The sequence below is a fragment of the Rhinoraja longicauda genome, chromosome 31 (assembly GCF_053455715.1).
Source record: "Rhinoraja longicauda isolate Sanriku21f chromosome 31, sRhiLon1.1, whole genome shotgun sequence".
Classification (NCBI taxonomy): domain Eukaryota; kingdom Metazoa; phylum Chordata; class Chondrichthyes; order Rajiformes; family Arhynchobatidae; genus Rhinoraja; species Rhinoraja longicauda.
Window position 1 is genome coordinate 28,844,113 of NC_135983.1, and position 16,404 is coordinate 28,860,516.

The 16,404-nt window shown below is 45.6% G+C and overlaps 2 protein-coding genes across 6 annotated transcripts; one reads left to right on the forward strand and one right to left on the reverse strand.

The window, feature by feature from the left end:
• The first annotated feature begins 1,349 nt into the window (after nucleotides 1-1,349).
• Nucleotides 1,350-9,334, forward strand: pole3 (polymerase (DNA directed), epsilon 3 (p17 subunit)). Of its 5 annotated transcripts, none has more exons than XM_078425954.1 (5): nucleotides 1,350-1,424; nucleotides 4,172-4,246; nucleotides 4,751-4,836; nucleotides 6,912-7,030; nucleotides 8,887-9,334. In XM_078425954.1, the coding sequence occupies exons 2-5, from the start codon at nucleotides 4,181-4,183 to the stop codon at nucleotides 9,069-9,071; spliced, it is 456 nt and encodes a 151-aa protein (XP_078282080.1). In that variant the 5' UTR covers nucleotides 1,350-1,424; nucleotides 4,172-4,180; the 3' UTR covers nucleotides 9,072-9,334. The 5 variants fall into 5 exon arrangements, with proteins under 5 accessions (XP_078282080.1, XP_078282083.1, XP_078282084.1 ...); XM_078425957.1 differs by lacking the exon at nucleotides 1,350-1,424 and adding an exon at nucleotides 1,817-1,836; XM_078425958.1 differs by lacking the exon at nucleotides 1,350-1,424 and adding an exon at nucleotides 2,024-2,042.
• Nucleotides 9,335-10,723: 1,389 nt separating this feature from the next.
• Nucleotides 10,724-16,237, reverse strand: rpl12 (ribosomal protein L12). Its single transcript, XM_078425781.1, has 7 exons — nucleotides 16,052-16,237; nucleotides 15,617-15,690; nucleotides 15,419-15,517; nucleotides 12,627-12,708; nucleotides 11,089-11,175; nucleotides 10,875-10,987; nucleotides 10,724-10,790 (listed from the first exon to the last, which is right to left on the reverse strand). Exons 1-7 carry the CDS (start codon nucleotides 16,086-16,088, stop codon nucleotides 10,785-10,787), a joined length of 498 nt encoding a protein of 165 aa, XP_078281907.1. The 5' UTR covers nucleotides 16,089-16,237; the 3' UTR covers nucleotides 10,724-10,784.
• Between the last annotated feature and the right edge of the window lie 167 nt (nucleotides 16,238-16,404).

Sequence of the window (16,404 nt, forward strand, 5' to 3'; positions counted from 1 at the left end):
CTGCCTGACCCGCTGAGTTACTCCAGCACTTTGTGCCTTTATTTATCAACCCTACTGGTTTGGCCACCATATTTTCTTTATTTGATTACATTCCACTAAAGTGTTTTTGTTGAGTTAAATTCACTAAATAAATAGAAGCTGCAACAAGGACAATGATATTGGGGGAGTAAGGAAATTAAACACATATGTGGTATCTGTATGAAGGAAATATGTAGTATCTGTAGGAACACATATGTAGTATCTAGGAACATACATACAGTATCTGGAGGAAGGAACACACATGTAATATTTGTAGGAACACATGTAGTTTCTGTAGGAACACATATGTAGCATCTAGGAACATACATGCAGTATCTGGAGGAAGGAACACACGTAGTATTTGTAGGAACACATGTTGTATCTGTAGGAAGGAACACATATGTAATATCTAGGCCTGTAGGAAAATAACTGCAGATGTTGGTACAAATCGAAGGTATCACAATAAGCTGGAGTAACTCAGCGGGTCAGGCAGCATCTCAGGGGAGAAGGAATGGGTGATGTTTCGGGTCGAGACCCTTCTTCAGACTGATGTCTAGGAACGAACACATGTGATATCTGTAGGAACACATGTAGTATCTGTAGGAACACATGTATCTGTAGGAACACATATGTAGTATCTGTAGGAACACATATGTAGTATTTGTAGGAACACATATGTAGTATCTGTAGGAACACATGTAGTATCTGTAGGAACACATATGTAGTATCTGTAGGAACACATATGTAGTATTTGTAGGAACACATATGTAGTATCTGTAGCAACACATATGTAGTATCTGTAGGAACACATGTAGTATTTGTAAGAACACATGTATCTAGGAACACATATGTAGTATCTGTAGCAACACATATGTAGTATCTGTAGGAACACATGTAGTATTTGTAGGAACACACATGTAGTATCTGTAGGAACACATGTATCTGTAGGAACACATGTAGCATCTGTAGGAACACATTTAGTATCTGTAGGAACACATGTTGTATCTGTAGGAACACGTAGTATTTGTAGGAACACATGTATCTGTAGGAACACATATGTAGTATTTGTAGGAACACATGTTGTATCTGTAGGAACACATATGTAGTATCTGTAGGAACACATGTATCTGTAGGAACACATATGTAGTATCTGTAGGAATACATGTATCTGTAGGAACACATATGTAGTATCTGTAGGAATACATGTATCTGTAGGAACACACATGTAGTATCTGTAGGAACACATGCAGTAACTGTAGGAAGGAACACACATGCAGTGTCTGCAGTGCCCGCCCGCCCGCCCGCGCCGCTGTCCGGGCCGCGCCGTCAGTGAAACACAGAGACAGCGGCGCGGGCGGCGACCAATGGCGGGGAGCGGTCACAGGTCACACGGCGGGAAGGCGCGGGTAAGTGAAGGAGAGAAAGAGAGAGGGAAGGAGAGAGAGAGAGAGAGAAGGAGAGAGAGAGAAGGAGAGAGAGAGGGAAGGAGAGAGGGAGGGATGAGGAGGGAGGGAGAGAGTGGGAGGAGGGAGAGAGGGAGAGGAGGGGTGGAGAGAGGGAAGGAGAGAGGGAGGGATGAGGAGGGAGGGAGAGAGAGGGAAGGAGAGAGGGAGGGATGAGGAGGGAGGGAGAGAGAGGGGGGGTGGGTAGAGGGAGGGAGAGAGAGGGAGGGAGGGATGGGGAGAGGAAGAGGGAGAGGCCTGAATGAGGGGAGGGGGTATGGGTTATGAATGAGGGAGAAATTGTGAGGGAGAGTGAGGAGGGAAGATGGAAGTGTGAGGGAGAGTGAGGTGGTGGTGAGGAGGAGAGATGGAGAGTGTAAGGGTGAATGATGGAGGTGTTTAGGGTGAGGGAGGGGGTGAGGGAGGGTGGGGAGGGAGAGGGGAGAGGTGTGGATGGGAGGGAGGGGGTGAACGAGGAAGGGAGGGGGGGGGGGGGGGGGGTGAGGGTTGGGACCAGAGGTGTTGGGTGAGGGAGGGACATGGTCCATGCCAACCATCGATCACCTGGTTCATCAGTTCCAGGTTTACTATGACAAGGATAAAGATCCCCTGATCCTCATAGAAACATAGAAAATAGGTGCAGGAGTAGGCCATTCGGCCCTTCAAGCCTGTACGCACCGCCATTCAATGTGATCATGGCTGATCATCCAGCTCAGTAGCCTGTACCTGCCTTCTCTCCATACCCCCTGATCCCTTTAGCCACAAGGGCCACATCTAACTCCCTCTTAAATATAGCCAATGAACTGGCCTCAACTACCTTCTGTGGCAGAGAATTCCACAGACTCACCACTCTCTGTGTGAAGAAATGTTTTCCCATCTCGGTCCTAAAAGACTTCCCCCTTATCCTTAAGCTGTGACCCCTGGTTCTGGACTCCCCCAACATCGGGAACAATCTTCCCGCATCTAGCCTCTCCAACCCCTTAAGAATTTTATATGTAAAATTCATCCTTCACCCCCAGCCTCTGCATCCAACACGCCATGCTCCAGATATTCCCACCACCTTCAACTTGATCCCACCACTAATCGCTATATCCCAACCCTTTCCGCCTACCGCAGAGACTGTTTTATCCGGCACACACGATGGACAGTTTACATTAATACGGAGTGTGTGCTGGTCTGGAAATCTACAACTCCTCCATCTGCTGCCGCTTGGCTAGAGCACGTAATGTTTTTTCTAAAACTAGAAAAGATCAAATTTACACTGAGGGGGTCTGTGAAAATGTTTTATTCAAAATGGGAACCTTTTCTGTCATACTTTGAGAGTCTAAAAGAACTACCCACTGACTGAGGGCACTTGATTGTAGTTGGGGATCTGCCTTTAATTATGTTTTACTTTTATTTATTTACTTATTTTTGTTTACACAATTGCCGATTACCTCACAGGATGGCTGATGCATAATGAATGAGAGAATCCTGAACCATCTGACATGTAGATATGATTTTTATTCACAAAATGCTGGAGTAACTCAGCAGGTCATGTTGTAGATAAGTATGGGCCTGCGCCTTGGAAGAATGTAGAGGTTTTGCTGTCAAATTGTGCATTTGTATTTGTGATATGATGTATTGTGAACACATCAGCTGCAAAGGGGTGTCCAGGGAGGGTGGGTGAGGGTTATTTTTGCTGTTATATATAAAGAACAAAATGGAGGGGAATGTAATGCATTACGTTTTTCGTATTGTATCTTTCCTTCAATAAAAATAAATATTTTTTTTAAATAATAAAAATACGGAGTGTGTGAGGAAACTGGAGATCCTGGAGAAATCCCACGCAGGTCACAGGGAGAACGTACCAACTGTGTACAGACAGCCTGGGTCTCTGGCGCTGTAAAGCAGCAGCTCTACCACTGCACCACCATGGTGCCCCTGTAAAGAATGTTTTAAAAGCGTCGAGACTAGAAATAAAAATAGCAATACCAACTTAACTATCTTCGTATTTCTGGCTACTGAGATTTTACTTTCCGGTATGAACAAAATAAGTGCTCAGTAGATGTGAGTTGAAATTGTTGAACCAACATTGAATGTAGAAAGCTGTAAGCCGTTGAAGAAGGGTCTCCACCCGAAACGTCACCCATTCCTTCTCTCCAGAGATGCTGCCTGACCTGCTGAGTTACTCCAGCATTTTGTGTCTATCTTCGTTTTATTGAACGAAGAGATGGGTTAACGTATGATGAGCGTTTGACAACACTGGGCCTGTACGAGCTGGCGTTTAGAAAGATGAGGGGGGAAGTCATTGAAACTTATCGAATTTATTGTATAGTGAAAGGCCTGGATAGAGTGGATGTGGAGAGGGTGTTTCCACTAGTGGGAGAGTGTAGGACCAGAGGTCACAGCCTCAGAATAAAAGGACGTTCTTTTAAGAAGAAGAGGAGGGATTTCTTTAGTCAGAGGGTGGTGTATCTGTGGAACTCATTGACACAAGGCTGTGGAGGCCAAGTCAATGGATATTTTTATGGCAGAGATGGATAGATTTTTGATTAGTACGGGTGTCAGGGGTTATGGGGAGAAGGCAGGAGAATGGGGTTGGGAGGGAGAGATAGATCAGCCATGATTGAATGGCGGAGTAGACGATGGGCCGAATGGCCTAATTCTGCTCCTTTCACTTATGAGATGCCGTTTGTCAAGTTTACATTGAACTGTACTTATTTTTTTAGGGATAAACAATGGCCGAGCGACCAGAGGACCTGAATCTGCCAAATGCAGTTATCACCAGGATTATAAAAGAAGCGGTGAGCACAATACTCTTTGTCACTGTTCAGAGAAGGACCTGTGATGATTTAGCTGTGGTAGAACAGGGGGACAAATACCTTATAGGTTTAGTAAATTGTGTACCTAATGTGGGTGAGAATGTTTAGTGTGTAGTTTGGGGGGGAAAAAAATTAAATGTGTTTTTGTCATTAATTATTTTTTAAATGTGAAAATGGGTTAGTACAGTGTATAAATGCGTAGGAAGGAACTGCAGGTGCTGGTTTAAACCGAAGATGGACACAAAGTGCTGGAGTAACTCAGCGGGACAGGCAGCATCTCTGGAGAGAAGGAATGGGTGAAGTTTTGGATCGAGACCCTTCTTCAGACTCGACCCATTGCTTCTCCAGCACTTTGTGTCAATACTTCCTGGAGAAAGGCACAGAAAGATGGAGATAAGCCATTGTAACTGTACTGTTGTGTTGCTTCTATCGTTTCTCTCTGCATCTGAGAGCATGTCGTTGCATGAATCTACCTCTTCTCTCCAGCTGCCGGATGGAGTGAATGTGTCAAAAGAAGCCCGCAGTGCCATCTCTCGAGCAGCCAGTGTTTTTGTTCTTTATGCAACTTCCTGGTAAGCAACTACAATTAAGCTGTAACGCCTGTTGCCTTGAAGTTCCACCATGTCATCTTTAGTGGCTTCAATTGAAGAGTTACCAAAGTGGCAAGGTCTTATTGAATTTTGTGCTCATGGAAGTGAAAGAGAACTTGATGTGATGATCTTGGGACATCCATTGGATCAAAACACAAAGTTGAGGAGGTGCATGGTTGTAGACTAATAAATCTGCCTGCGCTTTGCCTCATTGTAATTGATATTTGTGTGAATTTTCCAGTATACGATTCGATATGATGGAACTTTATTTATCCCAGGAGGAAAATTGATCTATCAACAGTCATAAAAACACGTGGAACATGAAATTAAAGTGACGAGTGGAAAGGATTGGGGGATGTGCAAAGATTGGGGATGGGGCAGGGGAGGGAGGGAGTCAGTCTCAGTCTACCCCACGACAGAAGGGGGAGGAGTTGTACAGTTTGATAGCCACAGGGAAGAAGGATCTCCTGTGGTGCATCTTGGTGGGACCAGTCTTCATGAGTAGGTTGGTCATGGTGGACTTAGACTTTCTGGGAATTGTGTGGAGATTACTTGAACTTATTTCACATAAACTCCCAACAATTACCAGAAAGATTTTGTTCCTTTCTTTGGAATTTTAAGACAGGTTTTAATTCTGGCGCACCTACTTTGCAAACTTATTCATCCCTCTTTGTTAATTCTTTGATATGAATATATTATATTTCAAAGATTTGTATTAGTTTATCTTCTTTGCTTATCACTTATCAGATGCTAATCATCTGCATTTCACTAGTTCACTGGTACTTTGTTTTCTATGTAAATAGCTGTGCTGGCAGTTGCTTCTTATCTGTACTCAACTACAACCTATCTGTCGACCCGAAACGTCACCCATTCCTTCTCTCCAGAGATGCTGCCTGTCCCGCTGAGTTACTCCAGCTTTTTGTGTCTATCTTAGGTTTAAACCGGCACCTGCAGTTCCTTTCGACACATACAACCTATCTTGCTTATCTATACTGAACTACAACCTATTTTGCTTATCTGCACCACAACATATCTTGCTTGCATGAGGGATTTTGAGCTTTTCTTTTGCATTAATATTATTAGTATTTATTGAACTTTCTTTTTTTTGTTTGGGTTATCTATGAGGACTGTGTTTACAGACCTGTTATGCTGCTGGAAGTGAGAATGTCACTGTTCTGTTTTTGATACATGTGACAATTAAATACTCTTAATCTCTCAAACCCGGATCATCGACTTCTTTGTAGTTTTGAATTGGTGCTGCCTGACCTTCAGATCATTTTGAATGTCTTATTTTTTAATACAAATCACCTGTATATGCAATGTTTTGTTCTGTTGTAGAAATGGGAAGAAAGCTCATAAGTTCTAGAAGCAGAATTAGGCCATTCGGCCCATCAAGTCTAAGTATGAGCAGGCTTTGTTGTTCCCTTGTAAATCTGCCTCGAGGATCAAGTGAGGAATGCCATTCTCATCCTTGTTTCCCATCAGTATCTTGTGTCGGAGATGGTCTGTGGCAGCAGGGAAATAAGCTGTCTCGGTCATCGGTAATGTAAGGAAATACCAAGGAGCCTAACGGGCAGATGTAAGAAAGGATGAGATTAGGATGAGAAATGCAGATTGGCCCAAGATTCTTGAGTAACTAATAAAAGGGTATGGATGGTTTCAGAGGGTGAAAAATTTAGGGCATGTGTTTCAGACCAAGAACAGTGAACAGCTTGCAATGCTGAGAGTTGTCTCCTTTGGTTGGAGTGCTGCCATGAGCTGTACTAAACCCCGTGTGTCTTCAGTCATAGGTTTAAGGTGAAGGGGAAAAGATTCAATATGAATCTGAAGGGTAACCTTTTCACACAGAGAGTGGTGGGAGTATGGAACGAGCTGCCAGAGGAGGTAGTTGAGGCTGGGACTATCCCAATGTTTCAGAAACAGTGAGACAGGTACATGGATAGGACAGGTTTGGAGGGATATGGACCAAATGCAGGCAGGTGGGGCCAGTGTAGATGGGACTTGTTGAGCGGAAGGGCCTGTTCCCACGCTGTGTGACTCTCTGGACTCTCTGACAGTGCAAATAACTTTGCGATGAAAAGCAAGAGGAAAACACTGAGTGCGGCCGATGTGCTGGCAGCGATGGAGGAGATGGAGTTCGATCGTTTCATCACTCCACTGAAGGATGCTTTGGAAGGTAAGGATGTTGGAGGTACTCTCCAGACTGTTCAACTTTAGAAATTGCATTATTTAATTAACACAAAGTCTGAGTTTTAACAAATTAACAGTTAGTTATTCCATAGTTACAGCATAAGATTGCTGTAGTCTGAAGAAGGGGCTCGACCTGAAACGTCACCCATTCCTTCTCTCCTGAGATGCTGCCTGACCCGCTGAGTTACCCCAGCATTTTGTGAATAAATACCTTCGATTTGTACCAGCATCTGCAATTATTTTCTTGCATAAGATTGCACGATGAATACCATGTTAATGGCTCCCTAACTAAAGGTTAGTTGAGAACTACATGGTGAAGTTCAAATGACAGGGGTGATACAGATACCAATTGTGATTCCTTGTGGAAGCCCCCCTCCCTCTGCGATCATCAGTACAGGAGCTTGCAAACCATTACCTCCAGCTTCATAGCACCAACTATTACCCAGCTGGAAGATGGGCCTCGACCTGAAACATTACCCATCCATGTCCTCATGAGATGCTGCCTAACACAACAAACAGTTAATAAAACAATCCAATAAATTATCAGTGATTATCTGTAACCAGACCACCGAGCAAGCTGAAGTAGGTACTGCAGCTTATAACAAGTCCATGGTAGCTTATTGCTGTTGTAGGTTTGTGGTTAGGGATGTGCAGTGATTGTAGATGCTGGAATCTTGCACAGAGCATCTACAATCACTGCACATCCCTAACCACAAACCTACAACAGCAATAAGCTACCATGGACTTGTTATAAGCTGCAGTACCTACTTCAGCTTGCTCGGTGGTCTGGTTACAGATAATCACTGATAATTTATTGGATTGTTTTATTAACTGTTTGTTGTGTTAATGTAAAACTGCAACGAATATGTTATTAAATGTTCTTGATTCTAACTACTCCAATCGCTGAAAACATTTTGAATAATTTCCGTGCTCTCCAGTGACTTTGTTTTTGTTTATTCTATACTTAAACTATGCAATAAGACTATAGGATATAGGAGCAGAATTAGGCCATTTGGCCCATCAAGTCTGCTGTGCCATTTGATCACGGCTGATCTATCTTTCCCTCCCAACCCTGTGATCTTTGACACCCTTACTAATCAAGGACCTATCAATCTCTGCTTTAAAAATACCCAATAACATGGACTCCACACATGCCTGTGGCAATGAATTCCACAGATTCACCATCCTCTGGCTAAAGAAATTCCTCATCTCCATTCTCAAGGTACATCCTTTAATTCTGAGATTGTGCCCTCTGGTCCTAGACTTTCCCACTACTGGAAACATCCTCTCTATCCAGACACTCCCAAATGCCTTCATGAGACTAAAATAGGAATGATGTATTTGGAAATTGCCAGTGATCGCAAGGATTACTGCAGTCCACCTCTGTCCTGTAATGCTCTCTGTCCTGTTCCTGACTCGGTTTTCAATTTGTGTTCGGTTTAGTTCGCTTTCACCTTCCCTACTGAAGGCTTGCAGTGATCCTAATCCTGGGAATTACCAATCCCACAGGTTTCTCATACTTGAAAACAAAAAAAGACAGACACGAAAAACTGGAGTAACTCAGCGGGACAGGCAGCAAATCTGGAGAAGGAATGGGTGACATTTCGGTCAAGACCCTTCTTCAGACTGGTTAGGGATAAGGGAAATGAGAGATATAGATGATGATGTGGAGAGATAAAGAACAATGAATAAAAGATATGTAAAAAAAGTAATGATGATCAAGGAAACAGGCCATTGTTAGCTGTTTGTTGGGTGAGAACGAGAAGCTAGTGCGACTTGGGTGGGGGAGGATGGAGAGAGAGGGAATGCCAGTCTGATCAAAGATGATCTTTTCCTTTTCAGCTTACAAGCGAGAGCAGAAAGGAAAGAAAGAAGCTTCGGAACAAAAGAAGAAAGAAAAGAAACCCGAGAACGAGGAACACAAGACCAAGGAAAACGAGAATGAGGATGATACAGAAGAGGTGAAGATGGTGGAAGATGACAAGCAGAAGGAAGTTGAAAACGAGGAAGAGGATGTAGAAAACTGAGGCACTCACACTCGCCTTCATTGCCACTAAAATAGGGATGGCGTCTTTGGAAATTGGCAGGGATTATTACGGTCCAGCTCCACAGCTCCGGTTCAGTGTGTTCGACCATTGAAGAAGCATTCATGGAACAACCTTTTCTGTTTTTGTACAGTTGGATGAAATTGAAACCTTTTTTATTTTGTTACCATTTGAGTTACTTTGTAAAACAATGTTTTAATAATGCACGAAAAAGGGCTTTTTTTTTGCACTTTACATTATTAAAATGGTTCCAAGAAATTGACCTTATTTCTGTACAATATCTGTACATGAGGATGCTTATAATCACTACTGGGTTGTGGCTATAACAAAATGCTGGAGTAACTCAGCAGGTCAGGCAGCATCTAGGAGAGAGGGAAATGGGTGACGTTTCGGGTCGAGACCCTTCTTCAGACTGAAGTTACATCAGTCTGAAGAAGGGTCTCGACCTGAAACGTCACCCATTCCCTCTCTCCTAGATGCTGCCTGACCTGAGTTACTCCAGCATTTTGTTCTACCTTCGATTTGTACCAGTATCTGGAGTTATTTTCCTACACTACTGGGCTGTGGTTAGTTTATTAATTGTCATGTCTACCAAGGTAGTGTGAAAAGGTTTTGTTTGCGTGTTATCCAGTCAAAGACTATACATGATTACAATAAAGCTGTCCACCGTGTACAGATAAAGGGCACAAGTCTCCAATCAAAGCTAATGCAAAGGTCTCCAATGAAGCAGATGGGAGGTCAGTACTGCAATCTGGCTAATGAGAGGACTGTTCTGTTGCCTGATTATAGCTGGGAAGGAACTGTCCAAACCTGGCGCTGTGCTTTCTGCACCTCTTGCCTGTTGGGAGGGGGAGAAGAGGAAGGTGCCAGGATGAAGACTGATCCTTGATTACACTGGTGGCCTTGCCAAGGCAGTGTGAAGTGTAGAGGGAGGTTGGTGTGCATGATGGTCTGGGCTGCATCTCTGCAATTCCTTGCAGGTCCTGGATGGATCTGTTCCCAAACTAAGGGAACAGTGAAGCTTGTGTAGTTACTTAGGCTTAGAGTATTCAGTAAATTAGATGGACATCCGATACATGTGCTATAGCCCATAGTCTTGCCTGCATTTGGCCCATATCCCTCCAAACCGGTCTTGCCTACCACAGATGTTAGGCTCACTGGTCTACAGTTCCCAGGCTTTTCCTTGCAGCCATTCTTGAATAAAGGCACAACATCACCCTCGTGTGTCCCAGACCCTCACCTGCATCTCATGAGTATTCATATCTCAGCCATGGTTCCTCGAATTTCTTCTCTAGCTTCCCAATGTTCTTGGATGTGTCTGATCAAGCCCTGGAGATTTGTCTACTTTCATATGGCTTACAATGTCCAGCAGCTCCTTGACCATAATGCCAACTGCCTTGAGAAATGTTCATTAAGTTCCCCAGTCTTCATACCTTTCTAGGTGAAATACTCATTGAGGATCCTGCCCAACTTCTGTGGCTCTGTAATCAGACCATCATTTTGGCTTCTGAGGGGCCCTGTTCCCTCTAAATTATTGAGGAGAAGCACTACAGCTATTAGCCCAGCATCAGTGATTTGGGAAGATTTCGACAGTGTAGACACCCAAGGAAGAAAAACTACAGAAATCAGACAGGTTGATTTCAACAGGTTGTATTTTATTACGTTGTTGGAAGCTTGATTTCCGGCATTTCCTCTTTATTCCTGTTGGAAATAAAACAAAATATGAGTGGCTTGGTTCATAATGCATCGAAGGTCAACGCAATACACAGTGATGACAATACTCACAGTAGGACACTCAACCTTGCCCTCGTTGATCTCCTCAATCACGCTGTGAGGATGTTTGCCATCAATGTTGCAGCCGATGGACTGAGCAGTTCCTAGGATTTCCTTTATAGTTCCTGCAATAATTCAAGAATAAAGTCCTCAACACCATTTTTAGAGACTTGGCACAAGTAAACAGCAGGCACCAAAACTTTGCTGCATTGCAAGGATTACTCACCTGAAAGCTCTCTGGCGAGAGAACGATGCCTCATCTGTCGGGCAATGGCAACCACCTCATCGAAGGTGATGCTGCCAGTGTGTTTAACTGGAGAGAAATGGAGAAGCATTAGTAAATAACACAGACTGTCCTTCATAACCTGATAAGGCACCTGCATCACAAACAGATATATCCAGAAGCCTAACTGATTGAAAGATCAACTGCACGGCCATCCGTCTTACATCCACATGCCCAATTCAAGACCAATGGCTATAGCTCTACTATTGACCAGCAAGTGTTTTTTTCAAGCAAGCTCCAGTGCACTGCTCCCCCACCACACACACCACTTCCCACACTTCCAGTGGAGGCAACCACTGATGTGAAATTCAGCATCACCCCTAATACACTGGAACAGCCTTTGGACAACGGAAAGCAAGGACACATGAAGAACAAGGCGTCAGAGTGGGCAGTGAGTTGACTCATCTACTGGGCAAAATGTGATCCAGCCCTCCCATCTGCTGATGAGATCTGGATTACCTGCAGCACGTGTCTCAAGACAGTACAGATGCACCAACATAGAGACCATTCATTCTCCATCATTTTTATCGTTTAATGGAGGCCATTTACAACTGAGGCGAGAAAAAACATTTTCACCCAGAGTTGTGAATTTGTGGAATTCTCTGCTACTGAAGGCAGTGGATGCCAATTCACTGGATGGATTTAAAAGAGTTAGATAGAGGTCTAGGGGCTAGTGGAATCAAGGGATATGGGGAGAAGGCAGGCACAGGTTATTGATTGTGGATGATCAGCCATGATCACAAAGAATGGCGGTGCTGGCTCGAAGGGCCGAATGGCCTCCTCCACCTATTTTCTATGTTTAATCACTTTCATTAGACAGCAACATCATTCACACACCCAGCATCAGACACTGAAACAAGCACCATTCCAAGCTCCCACATTGGAAGAGGTTAACACTTATGGAAGAAAAGATTCAAAGACATGCTCAGAGCCCATCTTCTGATGAAATCCACGTCCTCACCGACCGCTGGGGTTCTGCAGCCCCTGCCCACTCTGAGGAACCCTGGGGCCATGTATCAGGATCATACAGAAGTTCTGCACAAACAGTGGACGGTCCTCACTCTAACAATCCACATGACTGGATTGGAAGATATCCTCGATTTCAAGGTGATGGTCCAGGTCATGAAGACTATTTGGGCTTGGTTGTGTTGCAGGTAAATCATGGCAGGATACTATAACATCGCCACTCATAACATGCAAAAAAGCTGGAGGTCCAATCCTCTTGCATTCCAATCCACAGTAAATAACTCTGAGGATAGGATGAATTCCACACAACCCATTTATCCCAAATGGAAATAAAATTAAATGAAGTCTGAAGAAGGATCTAAACCCAAAATGTCACCCATGCTTTTTTCTCCAGAGATGCTGCCTGACCTACTGAGTTACTCCAGCTCTTTGTGCCTAAAATCAAATGAACATCCACCACTCCATCTGGAACATTTAACGTCAGAGTACCTGATGCTCTCCATATCACCACTTACTATTTTTTTGCTTCTTTCTGTCCCTGGGTGGCTCCTTCAGGGCTTTGATGACGAGGGCAGAAGCTGATGGGACAACCTGAATCTGTGAACGAGAGGCAGCTATCAGTACCAGTTACAGCAGTGAGGACAACAAAACATACCCTGCAAAATCACCTGCTACAATAGAACACGGAACATATTGTCGAACTGTATTTAAAACCACTGATTAGCTGTGCTCGATGTATCAATGAGGGACAATGCACCTATGATTGCACACTAGCCTGGTTTAGTAGCAAAGGAGGTCTGTGCCCTCCCACTTAGGAATGCATCAATAGGAGATTAGTGGGCAAAATTAGAGCACATGGTATTGGGGGTAGGGTACTGACATGGATAGAAAATTGGTTGGCAGACTGAAAGCAAAGAGTGGGGATAAATGGGTCCCTTTCAGAATGGCAGACAGTGACTAGTGGGGTACCGCAAGGCTCGGTGCTGGGACCGCAGCTATTTACAATATACATTAATCACTTGGATGAAGGGATTAAAAGTAACATTAGCAAATTTGCAGATGACACAAAGCTGGGTGGCAGTGTGAACTGTGAGGAAGATGCTGTGAGGAGTTGGCTGCGCTTAACAGCTGCGGCTCTCTGGCAGTCTGTTGTCTTTTTTTCTTTTTTTTTTGTTTGTGTCGGTGTTGGGATGGTTTTTGTTTCTGTTTTTGGCTGTGTATGTGTGGTGGGGGTGGGGGGAAACCTTTCTTTTATTAGGTCTCTTCCCCGGGGCGCAGCTCGCCCGCGGGGCCTTCCATCGCCCGGCACGGCTCGGTTGCGGGACTTAACATCGCCGGCGCGGCTCAGCCGCGGGACGTTTCAGTGCCCGGTGTGGCTCGGCCGCTGGACTTAACATCGCCCGGTGCGGCCGCGGGACGTTTCAGTGCCCGGCGCGGCTTGGCCGCTGGACTTAGCATCGCCAGCGCGGCTCGGCCGCGGAACGTTTCGGTGCCCGGGGCGGCTCGGCCGCGGGGCCTTCCATCCCCTTGCGGGGGCTGTGCGTGTCGTTTGCCTCGGTAAGGGTCGAGCTGCCTGTCCGTGGGTGCGGGGGGAAGAGAGGGGAAGTTTTGTTGCCTCCATCACAGTGAGGGGGTGTTTGGAGTCACTGTGATGGATGTTTGTGTTGGGGTCCGGTGTCCTGTGTTCTTTTCTTTTTTGCTGTGTCTTGTGGCTGCTGAAATTTCGTTCGGTGTTTGTGCCGAGTGACAATAAAGTGTTGTTATGTTATGTTATGAGGTTGCAGGGTGACTTGGACAGGTTGTGTGAGTGGGCGGATGCATGGCAGATGCAGTTTAATGTGGATAAGTGTGAGGTTATCCACTTTGGTGGTAAGAATAGGAAGACAGATTATTATCTAAATGATGTCAAGTTAGGAAAAGGGGACGTACAACAAGATCTGGGTGTACTAGTGCATCAGTCACTGAAAGGAAGCATGCAGGTACAGCAGGCAGTGAAGAAAGCCAATGGTATGTTGGCCTTCATAACAAGAGGAGTTAAGTATAGGAGCAAAGAGGTCCTTCTGCAGTTGTACAGGGCCCTGGTGAGACCGCACCTGGAGTACTGCGTGCAGTTTTGTTCTCCAAATTTGAGGAAGGATATTCTTGCTATTGAGGGCGTGCAGCGTAGGTTTACTAGGTTAATTCCCGGAATGGCGGGACTGTCGTATGTTGAAAGACTGGAGCGACTAGGCACTGGAATTTAGAAGTTGAGAGGGGATCTTATCGAAGCGTATAAGATTATTAAGGGGTTGGACACGTTAGAGGTAGGAAACATGTTCCCAATGTTGGGGGAGTCCAGAACCAGGGGCCACAGTTTAAGAATAAGGGGTAGGCCATTTAGAACGGAGATGAGGAAAAACTTTTTCATTCAGAGAGTTGTGAATCTGTGGAATTCTCTGCCTCAGAAGGCGGTGAGGCCAATTCTCTGAGTGCTTTCAAGAGAGAGCTAGATAGCGCTCTTAGCGCAGCTCCTAGACTGTGGAACAGCATCCCTCTCCCCATCAGAACTGCCCCCTCCATCGACTCCTTTAAGTCCAGGCTCAAAACCTATTTCTACTCCCTAGCGTTTGAGGCTCATTGAGGAGGCGCTGTGAACTGTTTGCGTGCTACTGTATGTTTCTTTTTTTTTTCTTAGTACCTAATCAGATGTACAGCACTTTGGTCAACGTGGGTTGTTTTTAAATGTGCTATACAAATAAAATTGACTCGACTTGACTTAAGGATAGTAGAATCAGCAGGTATGGGGAGAAGGCAGGAACAGGGTACTAATTGGGAATGATCAGCCATGATCACATTGAATGGTGGTGCTGGCTCAAAGGGCCGAATGGCCTACTGCTGCACCTATTGTCTATTGAACTAACGAACCCATTGTTCTGTGCATTCGTAACACCCGTGATCCCAGGGTATTAGTTTAGTTTAGAGATACAGCACTGAAACAGGGCTTTCGACCCACCGAGTCCGCACCGACCAACGATCCCCACACACACCAGGGACAATTTACATTTACACCAAGCCAATTAACCTACAAACCTACACGTCTTTGGAGTGTGGGAGAAAACCGAAGATCTCGGAGAAAACCCATGCAGGTCATGGGGAGAACGTCCAAATTCCATAGTCAACACCCGTGGTCGGGATCGACTCCGGGTCTCTGGTGCTGTGAGGCAGCAGCTCTACCCGCTGCCCACAAATAAATTCCATTTATTTTTTCCTGTAGCTAACCAAAAACTCCAATCTTTTTATAAAGATAAGCGTGGACACCAATGTTTACCTGTGCCTGTCGGTTCTGAATAGTCAGCTGGATGGTGATACGAAGACCCTTCCAGTCACCGGTGGCCTTGGCAATGTCATCACCCACTTTCTTGGGAGACTACACAGGAGCAGAAAGAGAAAGACAAAGAGTTTGGTGGAAGAAGCCACAGAATTACGTGAGAGCTGCATTTGAAGGGCAGGGGGTGTGGAGACTCACCAGACCCAGTGGGCCGATCTTTGGGGCCAGAGCAGAGGTTGCACCCACTTCACCACCTGTACACCTGAGGCACACTGTGGAGACACAGACAGACACATGTTACAGCGCACACCACAGACTGGTATTCCTGACGTGGCCCGTCCCTGCTCCACCCACATCCCTGGATCCCTTTAAGGGCCAAATCTAACTCTCTCCTGGTTCCTTCGCTCCACAGTCAGAGGCTGCCCGTCCCGCTGAGTTACTCCACCATGTTGTGCTTATCTTCGGTTTAAACCAGCAGTTACTTCCTGCAACAATAGGTTTGTAAACATTGTACTGTAGGCCCGGCCCGGCCCGGCCCAGCCCGAACAACCCGCTCCCCGGCCGGGCATCACTCGCCCGCCCGCGCAACACGCGGCCCAGGCCTGAGGCCTAACCCCCGCATCCTCCACTCACCGACTTTGATCTCGTTGGGATCGAATTTAGGAGGCATGGCGACGAGCTGGAGCTGGAGCTGGAGCTGGAGCTAGAGCTAGAGCTAGAGCGGGTACGGTGTCGGATGAGCCCGGCTTCGGGACGACCGAGGGAGAGTTGCACCGTCGCCGCTGACAGCCAAGAGGGACGAGGTTCCCCGCTCACGCCTTATATACCCGGGCCAACGTCACCACGCTTCCGGGCGGGCCCGCCGCGGCAGCCATGTTAGGTGAGGCAGAGAAGGTCGTGGCAGCCATGTTGGGTGAGGCAGAGAAGGTCGTAACTCTGAAGAAGGGTCTCGACCCGAAATGCCACCCATTCCTTTTCTCCAAAGA